Consider the following 25,029-nt stretch of genomic DNA (forward strand, 5'->3'; position numbering starts at 1 on the left):
AATTTCAAAAACATTTTAAAAAACCTTTCCGAAATCAACCCCAATTTAATTTAACAGAGTAATACATTGAATATACCACTAAAAACTTAAAAAAGCAACCCTTTACTTTATACAGATTCCTGTTCTTAAAGTGAATGATTCAATGTACATTATTCCAGAAACAAGTGATTTTCTTTTAATAATTATTTCATGTCCAAGTTTTTTTTTCAATTATGCCGACAAGACACCTCCCAGATACAGACCTACTACCAGCATATTTAGACATCTCCTTTTTTAGATTTAGTGAAAAGAAAATGTCTCCACCTAGTGGTGGGAGGACTAAAGCTACGATGAATTCACACAAAGATCCCAACAACAATGAAAACCCCTTTGACATCACTCATACCAAGCATCTCCATGATGATCAGCTCTATCATGTTTAATACATATCAGAACCTCTCACTTCACACACACACACACACACATTTGTACACACATGTACATAGCCAGATGTATGTATATATATGCGTTGGACTGAGGTATATGTTTGGTAGAAGGATGAGTGTGACCCTTGCGGCTGCTCTCCAGGGCATAAATAAACATGCTGGTGCTGGGCACCCCTCTAATCACAGGCCCTGAATCAAATTTATTCCACCATTAATATTTTAGCACACAGCCATGTGAGAGAGCATGAATGATTAATTTAGACATCACCTCTGTCACAATGCGTTACCCATCTGGCCCCTCATCCACCTTTGAGAATACTAAACAAAGACTTTTTTTGAGTTTTGGCATTAATGTCTAGCTTTGGGGGTATGGACATTTTGGGAATGTATATTCATATCCTACTTCCACTGCAAAATATATACATGCAAGGAGAACTTCACCACCAACAAGAACATATACTGCTTCGTTATCAATAACATAATCAAAAAAAAGAAAAAAAGAAAACCAGGCCTCTCTTTAATGTTTCATCAAAATGTAACTATTTTTTCTACCTCTAAAACAACTTTCCTTATTGGCTCATGTCATCAAACTATTTAATTTTCAACCAGGCGGCAACCTCCCGCTCTCTCTCGTGAAGGCCATACGGAAGTGACTTAAACTGTAATTCATCTACTGGCCGCTAGAGGCTGGCTGCAAAAGGGAGTCAATCCCATGGACTCCCCATGTTAAAATGCCCAATTTTAGAGAATAAAAAACATGTTTACAGCCTGGTTCAAAAAATTATTTTGGTCTATATAGCTAATTTTGCCCTTCATGGCAACTGTGAGGGGGGTGAATATTTTTATAACTGCTGTCACCACCGTCGAGCTAGGTGGGCGTGGTTTCAGCTGGTTGGCACTCTGTGACACACTGCCAAGATGGCAACAGCCACCTCCGCCCACTTTTGGCTTCAAAAACTTGACTTTAACTCTCTTCGGAAAACAATGGGTGATCTCAAGGACACTACGTCCATGTTTTTATACAGTCTATGGTTTCAACCAATGGGAGTCAGCAGCGTTTGAATAGGGGAGTGGTCAAACTCCTATAACACCTACAAATATATGGATGAAATTAGGAATGCACTGATGTTAAAGGTCCCGTTCTTCGTGATCCCATGTTTTAAACTTTAGTTAGTGTGTAATGTTGTTGTTAGAGTATAAATAATATCTGTAAAATTCTAAAGCTTAAAGTTCAATGCCAAGCGAGATATTTTATTTAACAGAATTCGCCTACAACGAACGACCCATTTGGACTACATCCCTCTAGTTCCTGCAGTAATGACATCACTAAAACAGTTTTTTGACTAACCTCCGCACACAGGAACACACAAAAAAGGGGCGTGGTCTTGTTGCGCTCCGATAGAGGAGGAGGAAGAGCTGCATTTGTGTTTGTCGCCATGTCGTCGAAACGCTGTTATTTTCATCTCGGACTCCAATCACCTTTGTTTGGGCTTCCCAGGGACACTGTACTTAAGAGATCAATGGTTACAATTTATGTTTAACTCGGTTTCCGAAAATTATAATCCACATGTAAAACGATGTGCAGCACATTTTGCTGAGTACAGCTTCCTCAATCTCAATCAGTTTAATGCCAGATTTGCACAAAGATTATTCTTGAAAGATGGAGCAGTTCCCTCTTTGTTGTGCATCTCAGAAAATGCTTTATTTAAAACCCCAACTGAATGGCACTTAAATGCACTTAATTCATCTGTCAACTTTCTTGTCATTGTTCACAGTACAAGTACAGACAGAGAAACAATGGGTAATAATTAAATGTTTATTTTTGATGTATGCATTGCATTGTATGCATTTAAAAAATAAACTAAAAAATAAAATAAAAAGGAAACTAAGTTGATCATTTTAAGAGACCCAGTAGTCTTATTTTCTCTTGCATAATTAATATTGCACTTTAATTAAGCAAAAACGCATTTTATCCGTTTACTCGCTTAATCGATGGAATTTTTGGTAGAATACTCGATTACTAAAATATTCGATAGCTACAACCCTAATATATATATATAAAATATTTTAAAAAGGACATACTATTTAATCCAAAATAAATCCAAAATATATATTTTTTTAAATGCTACACTATTTTATGCAAAGACATTAGAACAAATTCATTAAAATTTCTATTCAAAATTGACCTAATAAATTAAAATAAAACAAAATAAAAACAAATAATTCTAAATAAAGATAAAACAAAATATTTAAAAATAATTAAAATGCTATACTATTTTGAGCAAATAAATTAAAAATAAGACAATCAAAAATAATACATACTCGACAACATTTTGTCCAAAAAATAAAACGAAATATTAAAAAAACTAAAAAAAAAAATCACTAAACATAAACATCATAAAAAAAATAAAACACTAAAAGCTAAAATCAAACCTTTTAAATGCTGCAAGTGAATAACATCATAAAAAGGAAATGATACAGTTGATTTTAATTAACAGATAAGGATCTGTCGCCTCAAATTTTGACATTTACGCTACTGAACACTCACGTATCCTATCTTAGGTCTTTGCAAATGGGTTATCCTGTCCAAAAGTTATCTATGCACCATTGCAGTCCCTGGCTATGCGCCTTGTCCTTGGCAAACTCTCTTGTTGTGAGACACACACACACTTCTCAACAGGCACTGATTGGGTTTAGATTTGGGTCCTGCTTGTCTAGTAAGCAGAGATCACAGATAACACAGAAACACAATCATGCCACCCCTGCCATCTCAAGGGCCTAAGGGTTTGGGCAACACTGCGTATGTGTGTGTGTGTGTGTGTGTGTGTGTGTGCAGTACCTGTCGAGACAGAAGCTGTCATGAGAGGAGGAGGAAGGTGTCACTGTAGTGATGTGTTGGCATGTGCCCCCGGGTGCTTTTAAGTTGGTTGTCATTTTGTTATTTCTTTCTGTCTCTTGGCCCATTATTGAAATAAATAACTGAAAAATTAGTCATGTCATTCAGAGCCGAGAAAGACGGATGAAATCACACTGACACTTGTCACAAACACACCTCGCTTCTGCGCCTCCTCAACAGCCCTCTCTGGAAACCATAGCTTAGCATGAACCATAACCAGCCTCTATAGAGTATAACAACAAGGCCTAGCACCTCCCAGAGGCCTGATTCCTTAACACCATATCACAAGGTTAAGTTCAAATGGCCTTGAATTTGCACCCGGCACATGATGCGAAGATCTGGCAGGAAGTAAATAATTTTCATAAAAGTCTACTACGAACGTCTTCAGAGACATCAACTGCAGACTCTCACGCTACTATGTGGGAAATATGAAAATGAAAAAGGCAGAATTGCGTAAAAAGAAAATCTACATCGACAATAGAGCACAGCCGGGTCAGGGAGCTAGTAAAGTAGATCCTAATGGAAATGTGTGGGACCGGGAACAGAGGAAGGCCTAGCGCTCTGCTCTGCCCAAACGGGAACTCGATCAATATGTCATCCGCTACTGCGTTACTGGATGATCTTCTGCCAGGGGTTACCCTCAATCTCTGACAAAGCAGAGGAGGTGGATCTAGAAGAGGAGGAGAACAACTAAAAACTCCATCCGTCTTTCTATTTTCTTCTACGAGTGCAGCTTAGAAGCTGCGGTAACAGATTTTGACATAGAGCCGGCAGGCCAAAGTGAAAAGAGGGAGCCGAGTGTTCAGTCGATATCAGAGTAGTGTGGATGGCCTAAACCCCTGGCACTAGTGCAGGCTGCCCAGTGATCATTAGAAAGTCAATGAGTCCTCCAGTGCTTCAAGCCAACTTTCAGAGGGACAGAGTGAGGCATTAGCCTTGCAGGGTGCACCGCATGGATGCAAGGTAAACATCCAAACACACACAACCTGCTGCGTACAGGCCTGGACACGCTCACAAACCTAAAAGAGAACTAAAATCCCCAATACATACACTCTACTGACATGACGAGAGGTACGCTAATTTTAAACGTCAATGTAATATCTACATCAACCATATTTCTCAAATTTTCTTTTGCTTGACTCAGTGGTGCATGTCTTCCCAAAGAAAAAAAGAACGTTAGTTTTAGCTTTATTAAATAATCATAATGTATTCATTTGCTCCACCTCTTTAAAAAAATCCTTTCAGATGATGTCACCAAGCATGCTAAGTAACCAATGAGAGACTGCATTTCGAACAGGGCGGTCGTTAAATTGTAAACTCTGGTATGGGAGGCCCAAAATAGATGAAATAAGGAAAGCACTGATAAATGGCCGGTGTATGAATTTTATACCATATGTGACCCTGGACCACAAAACCAGTCTTAAATTGCTGAGGTATATTTGTAGCAAAAATTAACATTAAAAATAAAACACTAAAAACTAAAATCAATTGTTTTACATGCTGCAAGTGAATTTAGGCTCTATTATACATAATATAAATTAATAACAACAATTATCAAAAACTAAAATTAGCTTAACATTAAAAATAAAACACTTAAAAATAAAATTAAATTAGCATAATGCCAGTAATGTAAGCAACGATAGATAACTGATATTAAAATAAATAAAACTACAAGCTACAAGTGAATTAAGTTATCACTTTACATTAAAATAACAAAACATTATACACAACTATGTAAATTGTTTAGCTTAAATTGTTTAGCTTAAAATTACTTTTAACTGTTATTAAATTACTCATGGTATTAACGATTAAATAAGAGTTAGATGACGAAAAAGTCATCTAAATTCAAAATGAGATTGTGCAATTAAGTATCCAAAATCAATCAAATCAAAATCTGTAAAATTGGTTGATATAACCAATATAGTGATAAAATCAAGCCCTGCCCTAAATTTTTCTAGTAGAAACCTTGTTTCACTCAAAAATGTCACATTATGGAGGCAAAATGGGTTGTTTTATCAACTTTAAGAACATGGTGGCATAGAGGACAGGTCTTAATTGAACACATCTTTTACATTATTGAGTATCTCCTGTCCTGTCCTGTGCAGCAGGCACAGAGGTCCCTGGAGAGGACTCCAAGGTCAGATCAGACGCGGCCTTACACCTGCACCAATGTATATTTAACAGGCTCAACTCCAGCCTCTAACTCTCCTTAACTAAACTTACAACGGCCATCACTCAACTGTGGAAAACAGTGCTGTGTTTTAATTAGCTTTAGAAAAGCACCTTGCAACTTCAAGCACAAAAAAAACACTCATCAATCAGATGGGGCTGCTGTGTTGAGGTTGATTTGCAGAGCACGTGAGCAGATAGACAGGTGTTTGCATCACACTGGCTGTGATGTGACTGGAAGCTTCTACTCGGTTTTCAACCCTCAGGGCCACCTTAGGTCTCTACCTAGTCTTTCAGTTAATGGGCTGCATAATGGCAAGTTTGACAGAGAGGGAGAGAGCAGAAGAAAGCGAGAGAGAGAGCTGCAATCACAGGGCTTAGTGAGTGACGTTTATTACCTTGACTACTATTGAACTCTATGACTAAAACATTCTCCTCTCTCTCCAACTGCTCTCTCCAACTCGTCTATACAGATTCCCAATTTGAGACTCTGGGGGGAACGGGGACCATGTTAGGAGGAGGCTCTATTTGATGAGATTAAAGTATTATGTTCACAGGTCAGTCTTACATGCTCTCAAATCTGTCATGATGTTTACTGAACGCGTTTCCCTGATCTGTGAGCCTGGCTTGGCTTAAACACAACTCACAGTGGTAAAGTAAATATCCCAAGACTATCACACCTGACCAAAAAAACTAAGGGCAAATAAGAGAATTCTGCTGGTGAGAGTAACAATATGCAGTGATCACTGGAGCTGAAAGAAGAACCTTTGACTCTATAGGAGATTGGATCAACATAATATTGCATCAAAAGAATAGACGGGATGTTAGTTTTTACCTGTTAATGTGTAGATGTGTATAACCATTGGGATTAGGCAGTCTCTGCTGATATCTGACTGGCGAATCATTCTCTTCAAAATTGATGGGTTGTTGGAATTTATCCATTAAAATATTTGAACAGAACAGAAGCATATGCAGCACTAGATCAATTTGGATTTCATGTTGACCGCCCAGTTGACATATCAAAAAGTGTTTGCTTATGTGTATGCAAATGAATCACGTATGTCTGTTCATGTGTTGACAATAGCGGGGTTCTCACATGTGCGGCAGTGTTTGTAATTGCGGCTGATTCAGGTTGGGGAGGGCGGAGCGTCCAGCTCTGCTGCTAACAAGGGGATTCAGACTCATTGAGGCCCCAGTGATGCCTCGCCATCCCTTTGAAGGGATTATTAACACATTTTGATTACTGTGGTCCAGTTGTCACAGAAAATATAACCTCCATCAGAGTAGGAAACAGACAGCCTTTCTGCCCTCTTTTTCATCTCTTACCCACTCTCAGCCCAGCCTGTCCCACTCAAAGCAATTCACTAATTACCACAACAGCCATCTAAAAACCACACTAATGCTGTATTAGCTTGATGGAGAAATTAGTTAGCCCCTCTCTTGTCTCCTTCGTGAAAAAGCCATGGTTATTTTCACATGCAGGATCAAACCAATGACATTGTTCTCAGACCGTAGCACAAAGAGATGGAAACAAGTACGTCACAATTTTCCATTTAATCAAGAGTAAGCACAGATGTTTTCATTGTATAAGATGACTCCACAAGCCTCAAAAGATTCCATAAGATTCACATGCCTTCATCAATAATTGAAAAAGGTTTAAACAGCTTTCTTAAGACACTTGCTAAGATGACTCCAAAACTTTCACATGGCTCCATAAAATGACTCCATATAAGACGACTCATCAGAATTACTCACTAAGGTCATGACAAACTTCACATGACTATGCAAGTTGACACTTCGTAAGAGGCCTCCACAAGTTAACTCATAAAAATGACTCCCTAATGGTGCTTTTCCACTTCATGGTACGACACGGTATGACTCGGTACGGTTCATTTTTTTGGGGGGGGGGTTTCACTAGGTACAGTACCTGGTACTTTTGTTAGTACCACCTCGGTTGAGGTTCCAAGTGAACTGTACCGTTACAAAAAAGTGAAGTGTAAACTCTGCTGATCATGGATTGGCCGGAGAGAATCGTCCCTACCTGAGTCACTGAACTTGCGACACAAACACAACAGAACCACTAGATTTATCCAGAGAGAACTTGATGGGGCGATGCAGAATGTAAATTTTTTCAGGAGTCGCGCCAGTAGAGGCAGCACAACTATAACGACATGTGAATAATACCGCCCACTCTAAAGCGATACTAAACTGCAGTGGAAATGCAAACCGAGCTGAGCCGCACTGAGCCGTGCTGTAAGATGATTCCAACAAGCTTTACATGACTCCACAAAATGACTCCATCAGTTGACTCAACGTAAGATGCCTCCACAAACTTCAAATGACTCCATACAAGATGACTCACCAAAATGACTCCCTAAGATGAGTCTACAAGCTTTAAATGCCTTGCTAAATGACTTCCTCTGACGATTCCCTAAGATGACTCCATAAGCTTCAAATGACTTCATATATGATGACTAAATGAGATAACTTATCAAAATAACACCAAGTCAACTCAACAAGATGATCCACCAAGATGAACTAAGATGACTCCACAAGCTTCAAAAGTTTCTACAATATAGCTTCAAAAGTTAATTCCATTTAAGATAATTTTCCTAAATCATTCACCTGACTCTGTAAGATGACTCCTCACACAGTTTCACAAAGGTTCATAAAGTGCAATAATGTGACTACAAGTTCTTCAAGTAGCTCCATAAGTATGTTTTGTGACTGTACATGAAATGAAGAAAGGCTACAGGTGCTTAGCAAATTGAGCAAGGAGACTCTTTCCCAGTAACAGGAACAGCATGAACTGAACCATTACAGAGCTGTTAGACTGCACAAGTAATCAACAGAGCCATGAGTCCATGTATGCTACTCTCAATTTGGATCACTTACTGTACCGTTAACACTAGGACTGAAGGCCTAGGGATATTTCCAGATGGAAGACAAGTCAGCTGTTAGATACCTTTTACATAATAGAGAAAGAGCAAATTATTTCTTTCTTCTATCATCCTTTACAAAAATATGCTTTACTATTCCTTTGGAGCTTACAAAAGAAAAACAGATGGTATGCTTATGTACCAATTCACCATCTTTTCATGTGTCACCCTTTAAAGAATTCTTCCTCATCAAACAATGTTATAAGAACGAAACACCTGCTATACACAGTTAATTTTAACAATAATGTTAATAAGAATTAAAAATGTTTCAAAATGTGACTAATCTGAGCACACTGTTTATCGTAACTAATATTAGCTGGGCCGTTCACTAAATATCCGTTTGTGAAACAAATCCCCATAAACATGAGAGGATGACAGAAACAAGAGTGTGTGAAGTGTGCAGATGATCTGTGGCTGGCTAAGTAGCGCAAATCAAAGGGCAGGATGGGCTGGAGTTAAGTAGGACAGGGCAGTACCGCTGGGAGGGGGTGGGGTGGGGGGTTAAAAAATGGTGAGCAATATCGAGACCGGGAGAGAGGAAGAGAGTCAGGGATAAACATGGTGATCAGGTGTGAGTTGTGAAGAGGTAACTTCTGTTCACTGTAGTCCTCCTGGACATGAAGGGCCCAGACGGACAGAGCGGTGCCGGCTCAAATAAATCCAGGTGGCCCAAGATGCTAAAGCCACTCTAAATACTTCACATTTTCATTATGTCTGTTTTCATTCTCTCACTGTAGGACACGATTTAGCCAAACGTCTTCAGAAACATATGGCACTGAAAACATTTGGCATGTTGTGCATTTGTTGAAGCAATAAGAATCCTGGGAATATTCTGAGATGATTATATGATACAACACATACACACAATACTTTATTTGTGGCTTCTATATAAGTTGGGTTAAATTTTTACATAAAATTTTTAAGCAAAATGTTTGGTTAGTCCAAATTTGACCCAAAGTTGGGTTGAAATAACCCAGCAGTTTTTAGAGTGGACATCTTTCCTGACTATTTTATCTGACTGAGTTAATCATGAAAAGAAACGGGCAATCTCTGGCAGGCTGAGGACTTAAGATTGCGTTTTTTCATGTGTGATTGAAATGAGTATGCAGCAGCAGATGGTATTGGGTGTTTCGTTTGAGATTTTTCAGAATCACCTTACCACGGTCAATGCGGTTATGCACGGCAACTCAGCCTTATGGGTTTGTTGATGAAAACAAGCTGAAGACTGGGCAAAAATCTATACCATGAGAACAACTTTAAAATACCCAGAAAATATCCCACCTAAATAAAAACTGTAAACATGTTTAATTGTATATATATATATATACAAAAAAAATTTAATTTGATGAAATTGAAATGAAATTAGTTTAGAAAATGTATTGTAAAATAAAAAAAGAAAGAAAAAAATAATCTGACTTCTATTAAATCAGAAGTAAAATAATAATGAAAAAAAATACAAATCATAACAAATATATAATATATAATATATATATTTTTGTAAACATTTATATATCTATTTTTTTTTAAATGAACGAATTGGCTACTAATCTGATATTGAAACATGAAAAATGTTTATATATATACTAGATATTATATTTTTATTATAATTAATAATTTTATATAAATTTAATATAAATTTTTCATACAATATTTTATACAATAAAATATTAAATATAATATATACTATTATATATATATATATATATATATATATATATATATATATATATATATATAATAAAATTATGAATTTATATTAAAAACCAAAATGGATCTACCTGCTAAAGAAATCTTTCCACAACATAAATAACTTAAAAAGAGCCAATTGAATTTGGTAAATAACTCAATGAAGACTCCTCACATATCTAACAAAAGGAGGAATTATAACAATTAGCATCTCTGATTTAAAAGTGTTAAAGAGTAAAGTGATTAAGATGATGCACAAATGTTCAGAAGTCATTCTTCAGCTGCTATGAATTACATTCCTACAGTAATAATAAACCATGTCTACTTTGAAACTTCAGTTCAACATGTATTCATAAGCTTTTCAATTAAGATTTGGAGGTTAACGCAGTACTTGAATGATCCATATTAAACAGCCCTTCTTTCTAAAATCTTCCTAACCAAAAAAAAAAAAAAAAAAAAAAGATTTCCAATACGGTTATGATTATAACTTGGAGTCAAGGCACCAAACCAAGTCGACAAATCATTTGCTCACAAGCAAAAACTAAAATTAAATTACCTTGACTATGTTGTAATCTAAAGAATTCAGTATCAAATATGGACACAGTGATTAAAAAAAGGGCTGAAATGTTTACAAATGAAAGTGAATCTTTCCAGAGATTATCAGCATCTTGTTAAATTCAAATTGACATCAGAGCTGATGTGACAAATCCAAGTTGGCTCTTTTAAGGGGTAAATAATAATAACTGAAATATCATGCTGCTGATGTTCAGTATCGCCCCTACACACAGATCTGAAAGTACTGATGCTCTCAGCAGGGATTCAGCACTGACTGCACACAAACACACTCGTTCTCTCTTGCTCTCTTTCTCAAACACACACACACACACACACACATATAAAAACACAGTGCTAAATAAATAAAACTCAAATGAGATCCTAGTGTTGTAAGTAAAGCTTATCTTTTCAGGAACTTTCAGCATCAAGACAAACATCCAAAGACTTGAGCAGAGAGAGCTGAGTGGTGGAGGCCTCTTGTCCCCCAGTGTGGAGACGATTCTCTGAGTCCGTCTGTTTTTACGGTGGCTCAAGGGCGCAGCCTATATGCCAAAGTGTATATTGCAACCTCCACCCTTCTGACTATAGTCAATTTGATCAAAAGGCAGATTTATTTATGTGACAGTCAAACTGCACAAGACAACAGTCTCATGAGTGAGTTTTGAGGTGCAATATAAAGATCCAGACATTTTCTATAGAAAATACATTTATTCTAAACCTTACAAAATACAAAATAATGAGAAGTGTACAGTAATTAAATACACTGAGCACCCTAGGTGGCATTGATATCACCCCTTAAAAAGGGTCTGCTTCAATAATAGTCTTGCAAACTTAATAAATATGTCAGGAGATAGCAGCAGGGTTTCCTGCACATTGCAAAATGGGCTGCACGGCAGCCCCCACATCGTATTTGCCCGGCTCCCTCCCTAGACAAAAGTGAAGCTGTCCCACCGACTGACAGATGGAGCCCCCAGCTGACAGATCGGGTGATGTGTTTCATGTTCAGTGGGCATCCTGAGCCCGCGGCCACACCAGCCCAGGGCGCAGCCCGCCGAGGAGGAAGCCACTTTGAGGGACGGTGTGACACAAGCAGCCGCAGAGGGACAGACGGACAGCGCTAATGATAGGCTTTTTTTAGACGTTCCTCAAACTGTGGGGTGGTCAGCGTTGAGATACGCCAAGTGTCACACATTGAGCCATATTTAATCTGAAAACAAATAAGATTATCTGTGCTGGTTTAACTAGCCATAACAAAGCTGGTCCAGCAGCTGTTCAAACTTATGTTGAAGAAGAAAATATTGTGTTAACAGACTGACTGTTATAAGACTGAACAACAGTGACAAAAATACACTGTTGCTCAATATAAAAAAATTTAATAAAAAAAAGGTGTTTGACCAAACCGTTTCAAAATATTTAATATATTTAATATATACAATTTAAAATAAAACCATATGTAAGTTTTGAATCTGATAGTTGCTATAAAATAAAATAAAAAAAAATAAAAAAAAATAAAACTATATATTTTAAATATGAGTCAGACTGCTGCTATAAAGATTTAATTACTACAACACAATGGAGGACTTTCTATTTTTTCCACTGGTGAAAAATAAAGCAACCATGGCAATAAATATAAAAAATTATATTTTACATTATATGTAAATAAAAAAGTTACATTACATAAATATTATTATAATAACTATTTTTTAATAAATTAAATATTCTATAAGTGAAATTACAATTATAATAAAAAGCTTATTTTTATATATATATATATATATATATATATATATATATATACATACACACACACACACTGTCACGGCTTACGCTGCTGGAAGGAACACGGAGCCGAGGGATAAACGAAACAAGGATTTATTAAATCGAACATAGGCAAGGTAAGTAGCAAATAACAGGTGGCAAGTGGCAAGTGGCAAGTAACAGGTAACAAGCGGACAAGTAGACAAGTTGACAAGTAACAAGTAGACGAGTAGACCCGACAAAACAGAACTGAAAGGACAAGGCTTTTATACAAGGGATAATAGGGAAAACACAGGTGGATGGAATGACTAAATTAACAGGGACATGGAACACATGCGGAAATGACTAGACACACCTGGGAACTAATCAACAGTGTTGGGAAGGTTACTTTGGAAATGTAATAGGTTACAGATTACAAGTTACCCTGTTTAAAATGTAATAGTAGTGTAACTTTTTCAATTACTTTATTAAAGTAATGTAACTAATTACTTTTGAGTACTTTTTGATTACTTTTCTAAATTTGTGAAAATTAAAGAATAATAAATAAAAGCATATACATCAACTTAAATACAGTTATCTAATAAGCATGTGATGTATTCTGTGTAATAAACTCCTGAAACATTGGTGTTTTTTGAAACTGCTGTCTCTGTATATGATGATAGTTTTCTTAAAATAAGTAAAATGCACATGAAGTGACACAGAGCAGTTCTAGAAATTATGTTTATGTGCTCGTGTACTCCTATATTGAGGCAGCAGAAGTTGAAAACACTGCGAGCTTCAGTAGGCCTATGTCTAGTAAATGAAACCATGTCTTTGCCATTAATTTACAGGAGGGGCGGACTGGGAAAAAAATTCAGACTGGAAAATTCAAACTCATACAAACAAATTCATGGACAAAACTATTTTTTGTATGGACCTGACATAAAAAAGGTTTAAATCTTTAATTTGGGGACATTAAAAATAATTAAAAGTTCTCTCCTGAACTGCACCTTCACTTCCATTTTTCTCTTCAGTCTCTTTATTTTGCCCTGTTATCCATCTCTCTCATGACTTTAATACTCAAGATTGAACAAAACTATACTTTACAATACAATACTCTACAATACTACAATATCTTTATAGAAAAATCCTAATACTGTACACGAGTCATGTTTTTCCCTTACAAAAATTGACCATGCTTTTATTAGCCTATATAAAAGTAAAATAACCTTGTTTTTTGTTTAGTTTTTTTGCAAATGGATTTGTATTTATTTTTAAATAAATACATTTGTAAAATAATTTTACATTTTTGGTTATCACAGTTAAACAATAGTAACCATTTTCTCTGGATTTATAATTAAATATTAAAATGTTAATTTTCGTAAGGGTTGTGTTATTGTCTGTCGTAGCTCCCCCTAAACCTATAAAAAAAATCGGAATGAAAAATGAAATTTTTTTTCAGCTAAATTACTACTGTAACATTACAACAGATAATAATGATGTCTTTTATATAGTATTTTGAGTGATGACTGATGATTGCTGCTGCTTGATTAAATAAATAAAAAAACAAAGACAAAAAAGCATTTTTACAGATGAAACTGACCTGAAACACTGAACAGTAGTTCTGCTTCTCTGCCCCAGCAGTCCTCTCTCTCTCTCTCTCTCTCTCTCTCTCTCTCTCTCTCTCTCTCTCTCTCATTGATTACTCGGAGTCTGATCCAAACCGTTTGGTGGAGGCGCGGAGAGCGCGCGAGTCATGACTAACACTTCATGACTTGTTAGAGATTTAATTATCAAATGGCGGATTCGCAAATGATCGCTTTAGTACATTCGGCAGGCAATTATACAATAATGATATTAAATAGTGGGGCAAAACCGGCTGCCAGGCCACCGGGTATTGTCCCGGTTCTCCCGGTGTCCAGTCCGCGCCTGATTTCCACAGACACTATATTGCATTTTTGGGGCTTTATATTCACAGACACTAGTCGATGTCATGTTTTGATTCAAGTGTACTGAGCTACTTTTGATTTAGTCATCCAAAATGTGGCATATTCCGTCCGCGTTAGGCATTTCGTTTTTATGACTGGATTCTACGAACCAGACTGTATTTCCGCATCCCGGAAATTATTAGGGCGTATGTCTCAGAATAGCCTAGTCAGTGCAGTTTGGGAAAGAAATTAGTTAAATCTGTATGTGGATGTGGGTATTCAAATGTAATCCCCTTTGTAATCGTAAAAAATTTCATAAGTAACTGTAATTTAATTACTCATTTTTTCTTAGTAACTGTAACTATTTACAGTTACAATAATTTTGTAATTAAATTACGTAACGCCGTTACATGTAACTAGTTACTCCCCAACACTGCTAATCAAACCACATAGAGACAGAAACTGGGTCACAGGGGCAAAAACACACAAAATGAGTCCAGGTGTGTGACAGTACTCCCCCCTCCCGGTAGGTGCGTCCTCGCACCGTAGAAACAACAAAGGGAGGCGTGGGTGGGAACTTGGGAGAAGGTTCCGGTGGAGAACAGCCTCCCAGGAGGGGGCCAGCAGACAGGGACTACAGAGGAAGGAGCCAGGGAGGAGATGACGGAGGGAGGAGCCAGGGAGGAGACAGGAAGGATCTGAAGCAGGAGGTACCCAGCAGGACCCAGGCCACAGCCATAACGGCCCAAGGTGGGGCCGACGGTGGAAGGAGCCATGGAGGAGGAATGGTCACCGACTCCAGGGACTCTACCCACGGCAACGGAGCAAGTGGAGGAGGAGCCTGAGGCGGAGACGGAGAGCCGAAGAGCCAGGGTGACGGGGAGGAGCCGGAGGTCCTAGGCGGAACTGATGGCTCTGGTGACTGACGCGGCGATGTGGATCCGGAAGGCCGCGGTGAGGCCAGAGTGACCGAGGACTGAGGTGTAGCCGAGGGGATGAAGGAGCCGGAGGGACGGAGGGATGAGGCAAAGCCGGAGGAGTGGAGTCCCGAGGCATAGGATGGATGACGCCAGACCAAGGCGGAGCCGGAGGGACGAGGGAGCCAGGCAGAGCATGTGGACTGCCGGGCCACGGCGGAGAGGAAGGAGCTAGGAGCCATGGTGGAGCCGACGGGTCAACGGGCCGAGGCGGAGTCCAGGTCTCAGAGGCTGGAGGCGGAGGTGAGGGAGACGCCGACCAAGGCGTCGCTGGAGGATGGCGGTCCCGCTGAGCTCGCACCACAATGATGGTAGGCTGAGGGCGAGCAGAGGGGCAGCCAGACGACAGCGGAGGAGGAGGCAGGAGTGGGTGGGAGGGTGGGAATTTTGGAGGAGCAGGCATTGGAGTAAGCTCTGGGGCTGGAGCCCTTCCTGGGCTTAACGGGGAATCAGGAGCCCTTCCTGGGCTTAACGGGGGTTCAGGAGCCCGTCCTGGGCTTACAGGAGGATCAGGAGCCCGTCCTGGGCTTAACGGGGGAACAGGAGCCCGTCCTGGGCTTAACGGGGAATCAGGAGCCCTTCCTGGGCTTAACAGAGGATCAGGAGCCCGTCCTGGGCTTACAGGAGGATCAGGAGCCCGTCCTGGGCTTAACGGAAGATCAGGAGCCCTTCCTGGGCTTAACAGAGGATCTGGCATAGGTGAATTGGAAACCCCCTCATTTTGACCCATTTGGCGCTCCACATTTTGCTCCCTCGTGGTGGGCAGTGTCGCCGGCTCTCGCACCTGGTCTGACGGGTTGCTCTCTGGCTCGGGCTTATGCCTCGTACTGTGGGGAGATTGTAGGCTGGGCTCTGGGTCCAGAGCGGACCTGGCGAGATCCTCCATTGGGCCGACCGTGAGAGGTGACCCATTTCTCACCAGATTCCACTCTATGAATGCGGCGAAATCCTCCCGAGGACCATCTTCGGGCGACAACACTCTGCACCTGGAGTTCAGGCTGGCGTGATAAAAGGTGCAGAGCGCGTGGTCCGGGTAGCTGGTGGCATTAGCTATCAAGAGAAACCGTCTGGTATGGTCCTCGAGAGACAGTCCCTCCTGCTCCAGCAGGAGGAGGAGGTATTCGGGGCGATAGAGGGGATCCATGACACACTACGGAAAGAAAAAGACTGTGAAAAAACGGAAAACAAAACGGAGGGAAAACACGCAGTTTTTTTAACTTTTTGGGTCGGGTCTTCTGTCACGGCTTACGCTGCTGGAAGGAACACGGAGCCGAGGGATAAACGAAACAAGGATTTATTAAATCAAACATAGGCAAGGTAAGTAGCAAATAACAGGTGGCAAGTGGCAAGTGGCAAGTAACAGGTAACAAGCGGACAAGTAGACAAGTTGACAAGTAACAAGTAGACGAGTAGACGAGTAGACCCGACAAAACAGAACTGAAAGGACAAGGCTTTTATACAAGGGATAATAGGGAAAACACAGGTGGATGGAATTACTAAATTAACAGGGACATGGAACACATGCGGAAATGACTAGACACACCTGGGAACTAATCAAACCACATAGAGACAGAAACTGGGTCACAGGGGCAAAAACACACAAAATGAGTCCAGGTGTGTGACACACACACACACACACAATAAATGAAACACTAATTATTTTAATTATATTTAAATACAATTATACTCAATACATGATTTTTTTATCAATTAGATATTCTATAAGTTAAATTACAATTATAATACAAAGCTTATTGAAATTTATTTTTTATATAATTTATTTATTGTTTGTTTGTTTTAATATTTTTTTTAAAGTCTCTAATGTGAGTTTTTAGCTTTGATAGACGCTTCATTGACATAAAATCTATTCCTGCATCAAAACAAAAGTGCCATTTTTACTAAAATGACAAATATTTAGCCAAGTCAAAAAAAAAATTCCAGGTTTAGAAGGAATGTTATCCACAAAAGCAACAAACATTTTCACTGTAATGAAGTACTCTGAATAGCACCGTTTCTGGTCCGATGCACCGAGAGACATAAATACAGCGAGAACAAACAAAACTGGAAGCTTGAGTAAAGCCTAAACCGCTGTCCTTCAGTACCCACTCCGCCTGTGTTTTCAGAGCTCAGTCTGAATAGTTTCCTCTCTTAATCTCAGCCACCCAACTCTCTGTGACTCCTTAGTGAATTACACCCACTTTTCAACTGCCATCAATCTGCTGTCATCAGTGTGTCACTCCCAACACACAATTACTGGTTTATGATCCTCATTCCGCAGTGACAAGGTACTGCCACCCCCCCGCCCAGCCCCTCCACTTTTTCCTTTTACTTCATTTCACTTTTTCTCTCTGCTTTTTGATATTGCGGCGCCTCAGATGTGCCAGCACTTTAAAGCGCCCGATGAGGAAGCGCCCATGGGGGTCCTGGGTATTCGCTTTTGTCTTCCATTTCCTTCCAAAACAGTTTTATTTAACGCCATCCAGCTCGAGTGCCCTCTTTCACTCTCTTTCTGTCAACCAAAGGTCAATGAAAGACTGTTTGTGTGCGTCTGATATAAATAGACACATATGATCTGAAATTAAAATACATTTTCTGTCTCTCTCTCACTATGTTTCTGACAAGTTACTTCAAAAAGATTTTAAGCCATTAATGTCACAAACAAATGATGATAAAATAAAATAAGCCAATATTAAAATAAGACTGGTCACGTTTTACATTATAGTGCTTTGTAATTCTGCATCAAGTAAGCAAAACAAATTAAGTACATGTAAAACAATAATAATAAAAACTAAAATAAGTATTATATATTTATATAAATTTTATAAAAATATTATGTAATGTGTATAAAATGGATATATTAATGTAGTAAAATGTAAATACAGACAGAAGACGCATTCAATGTAATTATTGTGTAATTTATATGGAATTAATATAATAATAATAATAGCAATAATACTACCTATAAAATAAAATGTATATAATATAGATTTTATTCATTTAAATAGAATAAAGTAATATGCTTACTGTTGAATGCATACATACAACCATGTACTATAGAATAATAATAATAATAGTAATAATAATCATTTAATACATATATTTTATTTATAGTATAATAATAATAATAATTTATACTTTCATTTCATTAAAAAATATGATATAATTAAGCAATATGCAAGTGTTACCATAAGTTTTATTTGTGCTGTTTGATATGGAATTGCCTCTTTACTTTTTTCATTCATTTCTTCACAGCAACTACAGTGTCAAAACATTATTACCATTATGCATATTCAGTGTGTTCTACTCTTTCCTGGGCTTCAATCCCACAAATTCAGCTTTGCCGTCTAAATTCTGCTCTTCTCATATTTAAGTTTGAAATTTTGATGCGTCTAGCTGGTGGCAAGTGTTGCTGGAGAGGCTCATTCAAAAGAGCTTCCCTCTCAATCTGTCACTCAATAGTTTATCTAGAAAAATGGATCTGCTCCCCATCACCCCAAAGGAAAAAACCTCTCAAACTGCGTTAGGCGACTCAACAGTCAATGATCGCACTTAACATGAGCAAATATCGTAATACCGATTGGAATATATCAACAAGTCAACACCTGCACTCTCTTTTGGCAATCGCAGAAACAGATAGACATCAGGAAGTCTGCTGGTTCAGCTCTTGCATCAAGAGCCTGTTTGCGGGCTTTGCTATTGTGAAACTTTGGCCCTTTGTCTAGACGCGCTGAAATCAGTGAGTGCACCTCGGACATTGCAATTCAAGCGTAAACACTTTTGTGTGTCCCCATATAATACTGTTCCTCACAGACCCCAAAATCCTTGGAACAAAGATAATGGCGATTTATTGCAATGTGAGGCTTTTTTCTCAACCCCCTCCCCTCACCTCCTCCCTTGCTCAAACCGATTAAAATTAAGCCGTAAACATGTGAGGACAGAATTAGCACATTTAGTGAGCCTCCTCTCCCACATCCCATTTTCACTCTGGAGCGGCTGATCCCTGCAGCCGAACGCGGGTGCAATTTTAATGACGGGGACCGTTTTTGAAGTCCAGATGAAAAAAGCGGCGCTTGGCGTTTGTGGCGGCGCTAGATACGGCGAGGCCGGGTCCGGTGTGATTGGTGGGGGGGCAACACAAACTCAGACTCTGGGCTCTTCGATACTATCGGTGTCATTTTCCTCTCCACGATAAGACGCCTCGCTGACAAGGCCCGATTAGGAGAGAAAAAAAAATCATTATTTCATCGCCTTTCATCCGCCGGGGGGTTTCACGATAAACAGCTCACCCGAAGGTAGATTTACAGAGTCGAAAACCTTATATTACGCTCACGCACACATCCCATCACTTATATACATATTTCTATGAGTCAATGTTTTACAAGAGATTTACATTGTGTATTCATATTTAAAAAGCTGAAAATATACAAGTTCAAACTTCTGAGGTACAGGCTTAAGTTGTAGCCCAAAAAAATCATACATTTTCAATGAAAAATGCCCTCATTACAACACAAAAACCCACCATTGTCTTTAGAAAATCCACTCTAGCTAAGTTCTCCTTTCTGCATATCTGCAAACTCTGCTAGTGAAATATTTAACTCTTGTGGCTCTGCTCCATGAATCAAACAATTATCAAATAACGGCATATTCTTTTTGAAACACAATACGCCATTCAGATTTCAGCAAACTACAAAAACCCAAGTTATTTGGTATGCTATACCTCGAGGAAATCCACTTCACCAAATTGTCCTCATTAAAGAGAAAACAGTAGCGATGTGCTGAAACTTTAAACAAGACTACACAATGAAGGAAATCAACTGGAACAGCTAGGTTAAAATAAATAATGAATGGCAATGAAACAGTTAATTACAGAGGAGGAATTACTTGTACAGCAAATTTAATTTAGTGCGATAAACAAACAGCTTTAAATGTATTATTACTATTCTTATTATTATTATTATTACTAGATTAGAATTAAATATATGATTTTGGTTGAAGAGACGCAAATATTGTTTATAAAGAACAGCAACTCTTCAGCACATTAATTAGCATATTCAAATTACTTTTTTACATTTGTAATTTATTATTATAATTATAATTATTATAAGTAGTAGTAGGAGTCGTATTAAAACTACTATCACAAAACTTTAGATTATATAACTAAATTATTGTTTTAAGAGATATAAACACAAAAAAAATTACATTATTGAATGCATTAAATTTCATTTTGACATTTTTAATTTAGTTACTATTATTATTATTACAACATCGCTTTATTTTATATAACTAAATATAATATTATTTAAAGAAATTATTAAATATTTAAAACAAACAACTTTTCATTAAATTATCGAATGCACTCACTTAAATGTTGACATTTTTTATTTCATTTTTATTACTGGTATTCAATTACCCTGATTAATAATAATAAATATAGTGATAAATGCTTAAAGTGCTTAAGAATAAAAAGGCCATGGCAGCACAAATAAATGACGGTTAAGAAGAAATGGAATTCCATTCAAAGACACAAGTTATCAGTTTCAGAAATGGCATAAATCAAAACGAAAGAGTTGAGGAGAGAGACGAAGAAAAGAAAATGAAAGAACGGTAACACGGAGGAAAAAGAAAAAGAGCTAGAGACAGTGAACCGGAGAGACGGAGACAATCGCGTGTCTGTTACTGGGACACTCCGACACCCATGGACTAACACAGCATGTCTTAAAGCCGTGCTCATGCTCAAAAGGAGCAGCGTTTCTTCATGTTTACAAAACATATTTATTTATTTCTTCATTCAATCGTTCATTTTGTTATTTATTTCTATCGGGGGCACTCTCAGCTCCTCCGTAAAGCCTGTGACAACAATAACTACTCTCCCCCCTTGCATGCTCTTTTAATTCCACTGCAGAAAAAAATCAAACCGCTCTCAAACAAATTGATGTACTCTTTAATACAGTTGTCACATCATCACAGGGTCCTTGCGTCGTCTGCCTTGGTGACAACTGCAGGGCTGCTTAGCTTAGCCGCCATGGCTACTGCTTTGTTGATCGCTTCAATGATTTATCACAAAAAAGGAAGTAGAGAGAGAAAGAAAAGACGGGCCTCTCGATTGAGTCACTGGCACCTTTGATTGACAAGGCCTAATCAGCTTATCTGGCTGCTAATAAAGATGATGGCCTGCGGAGACACTCTCTACCTGGCTCTGCGTGAACTTTGGGCCCTGGTGAGGGCCCCAGGGGCCAGGCCCCGACCCACTCTGCTTATCTAAACACTGCTGAAATCAATCCCTAATGAGCTGGTTTCATTTTTCCCCATCGATCTGCTGCCGCAGCGGCTGCTGCGTATTCAAAGGCCACCGCTCTGCTCCTTACGCACGACGTTCTCGCAGCTCATTTGTTCATATCGGACACTCCGGTAAAATTAATTTTGATTAATTAATAGATTTTGAGGTCATTCTACAAACTGATTAAATTGTTTTCGTTGGAAAAAATACAACTAAATATTCTGAAATCCTTCAACAATTCCAAATGTGATAGATAACAAAAAAAATAATAATACTAATTTTGCAAAAAAACAGAATTATACCCCCTAGGTAATTTATTTTCCTCCATACAAAACATCTTTTGCCCACTTCCTTGACTTTCATACACAGCCGGGCACTTCTTTGATTAGGGTTTATTTAACCCTCGTGGGCTCTGGGACATCTCTGATTTAAATGCCTTTAAATTGGCTGCTTTGCTCCCTCCTACTGTACTCCAGGCTCTCTTCAGGCAGGCGTGCCTCTGGTTCAGGCAGCTTTAAAGTGGGTGCCCTCTCCTAATGAAGACCATACTTTATTTATGAGACAAACAGTTTGGTAAAAAGCTCTGCATGTCCAGAGAGCACTCTCAATATCTCTTTGAGGGCCTGGAGTGCTCCTGACATGCTGCTAGTGCAGGACTGAACACACCACACACCAAAACATTCTTACACACACACACACACACACACACACACACACACACACACACATACGGCATGTTAAAAAGTAAGCTATTATTTAAAGACTTAAATGTATTGTTTGTGTGTGTGTTTTTGTGTCTTAAAGTAATAGCATAGTTAATGCAAAAACAACATAAAATAACTAATTATTTTATAAAAATAGATAAACTATATAAAAATAGTACATCTAAAAATATAAAATATATTAAATTTGTTTCTGTATTATTAGTAGTATTTATATAATAATTTTTTCTCTATACTAATTTATAATAGTTTTTTTCCCCAGAAAAGCAGAAACCCGATTTGCCAGTGCTGTAGCAGGTGTGGATTGCCGCTCGAATTAATTTTAGCACACCATAAACTGGCCGATCCGCATCACCATGACACGGAGACTGAGGGTCACTGGCGCAACCCAAACAAAGTGCGTCTATCCCTTTAGCTCCTCAACAGCCACCGAAGCAGGCTTGTGTTTACCCTGACTCTGTGCGGGCGATCGCTGTGCATTTTGCACACGGTTGCTGTGCCCAAATCCCAAAAGTACAGGGTTTGTCCTTTTTGGGCCACTTCAGTTTAGGACTACCTGCCGCTACGCTTTTAAAATGCAGGTGTGTATGTACTTGAGTGTTGGGGTGATCTGTGGGGTACGGGGTCAGGGATTAGGATCACAGGAGTGAGATGCACAGGACGAGTTGTGCTTTAACGCGGTTAGAGAAAGGCTGAGTAAACAGGCATTCTTCTGTGTTTGCGGCTCCCACACTGAGAGCAGTGGAAGCGGTGCGGCATTGTGACAGGTCTCAGAGGCAGAAACCGTCCTTTATGGGGGAAATCTCCTCTCAGAGGGGGTCTGATCCAACCATTGGAGTGTACGGTTTTCAACTTTGGTATCTACTAGGAAAGCAGGCAATTCAATTGGGCAGACGCAAGCCTGCATTTATTTGATTAAAACTACAGAAAAAATTTAATATTGTGATATATTATTACAATTTAAAATAATTGTTTTTAAATGTATTATACTTTAAATTATCATTTATTTCTGTGGTGCAAAGCTGAATTTTTAGGATCATTATCACATGATCCTTTAGAAATCATTGTAATATGATGATTCATTATCAAAGTTGGAAACAGTTCTGCTGCTTAATATTTTTTCAGAACATGTGATACTTTTTTAGGATACTTTGATGAATAAAAAGTAAAAAAAAAAAAAAGAAGAAGCTATGTTTTTAAAATATAAATATTTTGTAATAACAATATACACTACTGGTCAGTAATTTGGGGTCAGTCATTTTTTTCTTCTTCTATTTTTTAAATAAAATCAATACTTTTATTCAACAAGGATGTGTTAAATTGATAAAAAGTGACAGTAAAGAAAATATATTATTAGAATTTTTCTTTATTTTGAATAAATGCAGTTCTTTTTAACCTTTTATTCATCAAATATATTAGACAGCAGAACTGTTTCCAACACTCATAATAAATCAGAATATTAGAATGATTTCTAAATGATCATGTGATAGACTGGATGTTACATGTGACACTGAAGGCTGGAGTAATGATGCTGAAAATTCAGCTTTGCATCACAGGAATAAATTATTTTTTTAAAGTATATTCAAATAGAAAAATATTATTTTAAGTTGTATATACAGTAATATATACACAATATATATTTCACAATATTACTGTTTTTTCTGTATTTTTGATCAAATAAATGCAGGCTTGATGAGCAGAAGAAACTTCTTTCAAAAACATTAAAAATAGTAATGTTTCCAAACTTTTGGTCTGTATATATATATATATATTATACATACATACAGTATATAATCTTATGCAGGGCAGGATTTAAAAAAAAACTGAAGCACAGACTTGAGAGGCTCCAAATAAATGAAACTAAAATTTTCAGCAGAGGATGCAGATTGCATTTATGAATTTGTGAGTTGTTCTTGCGAGACATCAAACACCAGTGGTCTGGCAACCCTTTCTTGATTTGAATTATTAACTGTGTCGACGTCGCACACAAGCCATCCTGCCATTATAGTGTAAATTAACAAACTTTTCAAAACTAAGGCAGAAGCCAAAGAAAGCCAGTAGCTTCTTGAAGAACGAGCTTTGATATGTCTCTGAGGAATACACTCTGCTTCAACAACACGGTGACAGTCAGGCTAAAAAAAAAAAAAAAAGCCTGCTGATTCAATCTTTTTCAGATCTAAATTAGTTCATTTTCTTGTATTTAAAGATGAAAACTAACCTTTAGACAGGTGCGAATCAGATGACATCTAAAGTGCTTTATTTAGAAATTAATTTATTAAAAGATCCCTGTCTTTAATTAGAAAAATTGCAGGACGGTGGAGGCAGGATGTTGTTTATTCTAGTCGACACGGCATCAATTGGAACCCATATTATTCTCTCCCTGTCTCTCTCTCACTCTCTCACACACACACACACACACATGTGAATGGAAATAAGGTGGTGTGTTTTGTGTGAGCCTAACAGTACTGCGGCTGCTGCTCTACACCTCTCTCTCCCTTGCTTCTCTTTGATGTGCTCCTGAAAATGTCACCAGTCGTCAAGGTGTTTTTTTTTCTCTCCACTCTCTCTCTCTCTTTTTACTGCGCGCTCACCCCCCTACCCAGAATGCCTACCGGTTTCCACCGCTATCTGGTAGCCAGCTTCCAGCCTCCGAGATGACCTTTCCAGCCTCTCTGTGTTGTCCAAAAGATGTGCTCTCTGAAACAAACCACAGATGGA

General features: G+C 38.2%; 1 protein-coding gene across 4 annotated transcripts in view; it reads right to left on the reverse strand.

The window, feature by feature from the left end:
* The window catches only part of LOC132121593 (vesicle transport through interaction with t-SNAREs homolog 1A-like), a 130,569-nt gene that overhangs the window by 73,520 nt on the left and 32,020 nt on the right, over positions 1-25,029 (reverse strand). For all 4 annotated transcript variants that reach the window (XM_059531151.1, XM_059531153.1, XM_059531150.1 and 1 more), the window contains one exon: positions 24,924-25,008. In XM_059531151.1, the coding sequence (XP_059387134.1) occupies positions 24,924-25,008 (85 nt within the window). The remainder of the gene's footprint in view (positions 1-24,923; positions 25,009-25,029) is intronic.

The sequence above is a fragment of the Carassius carassius genome, chromosome 39 (genome assembly GCF_963082965.1).
Source record: "Carassius carassius chromosome 39, fCarCar2.1, whole genome shotgun sequence".
NCBI lineage: Eukaryota > Metazoa > Chordata > Actinopteri > Cypriniformes > Cyprinidae > Carassius > Carassius carassius.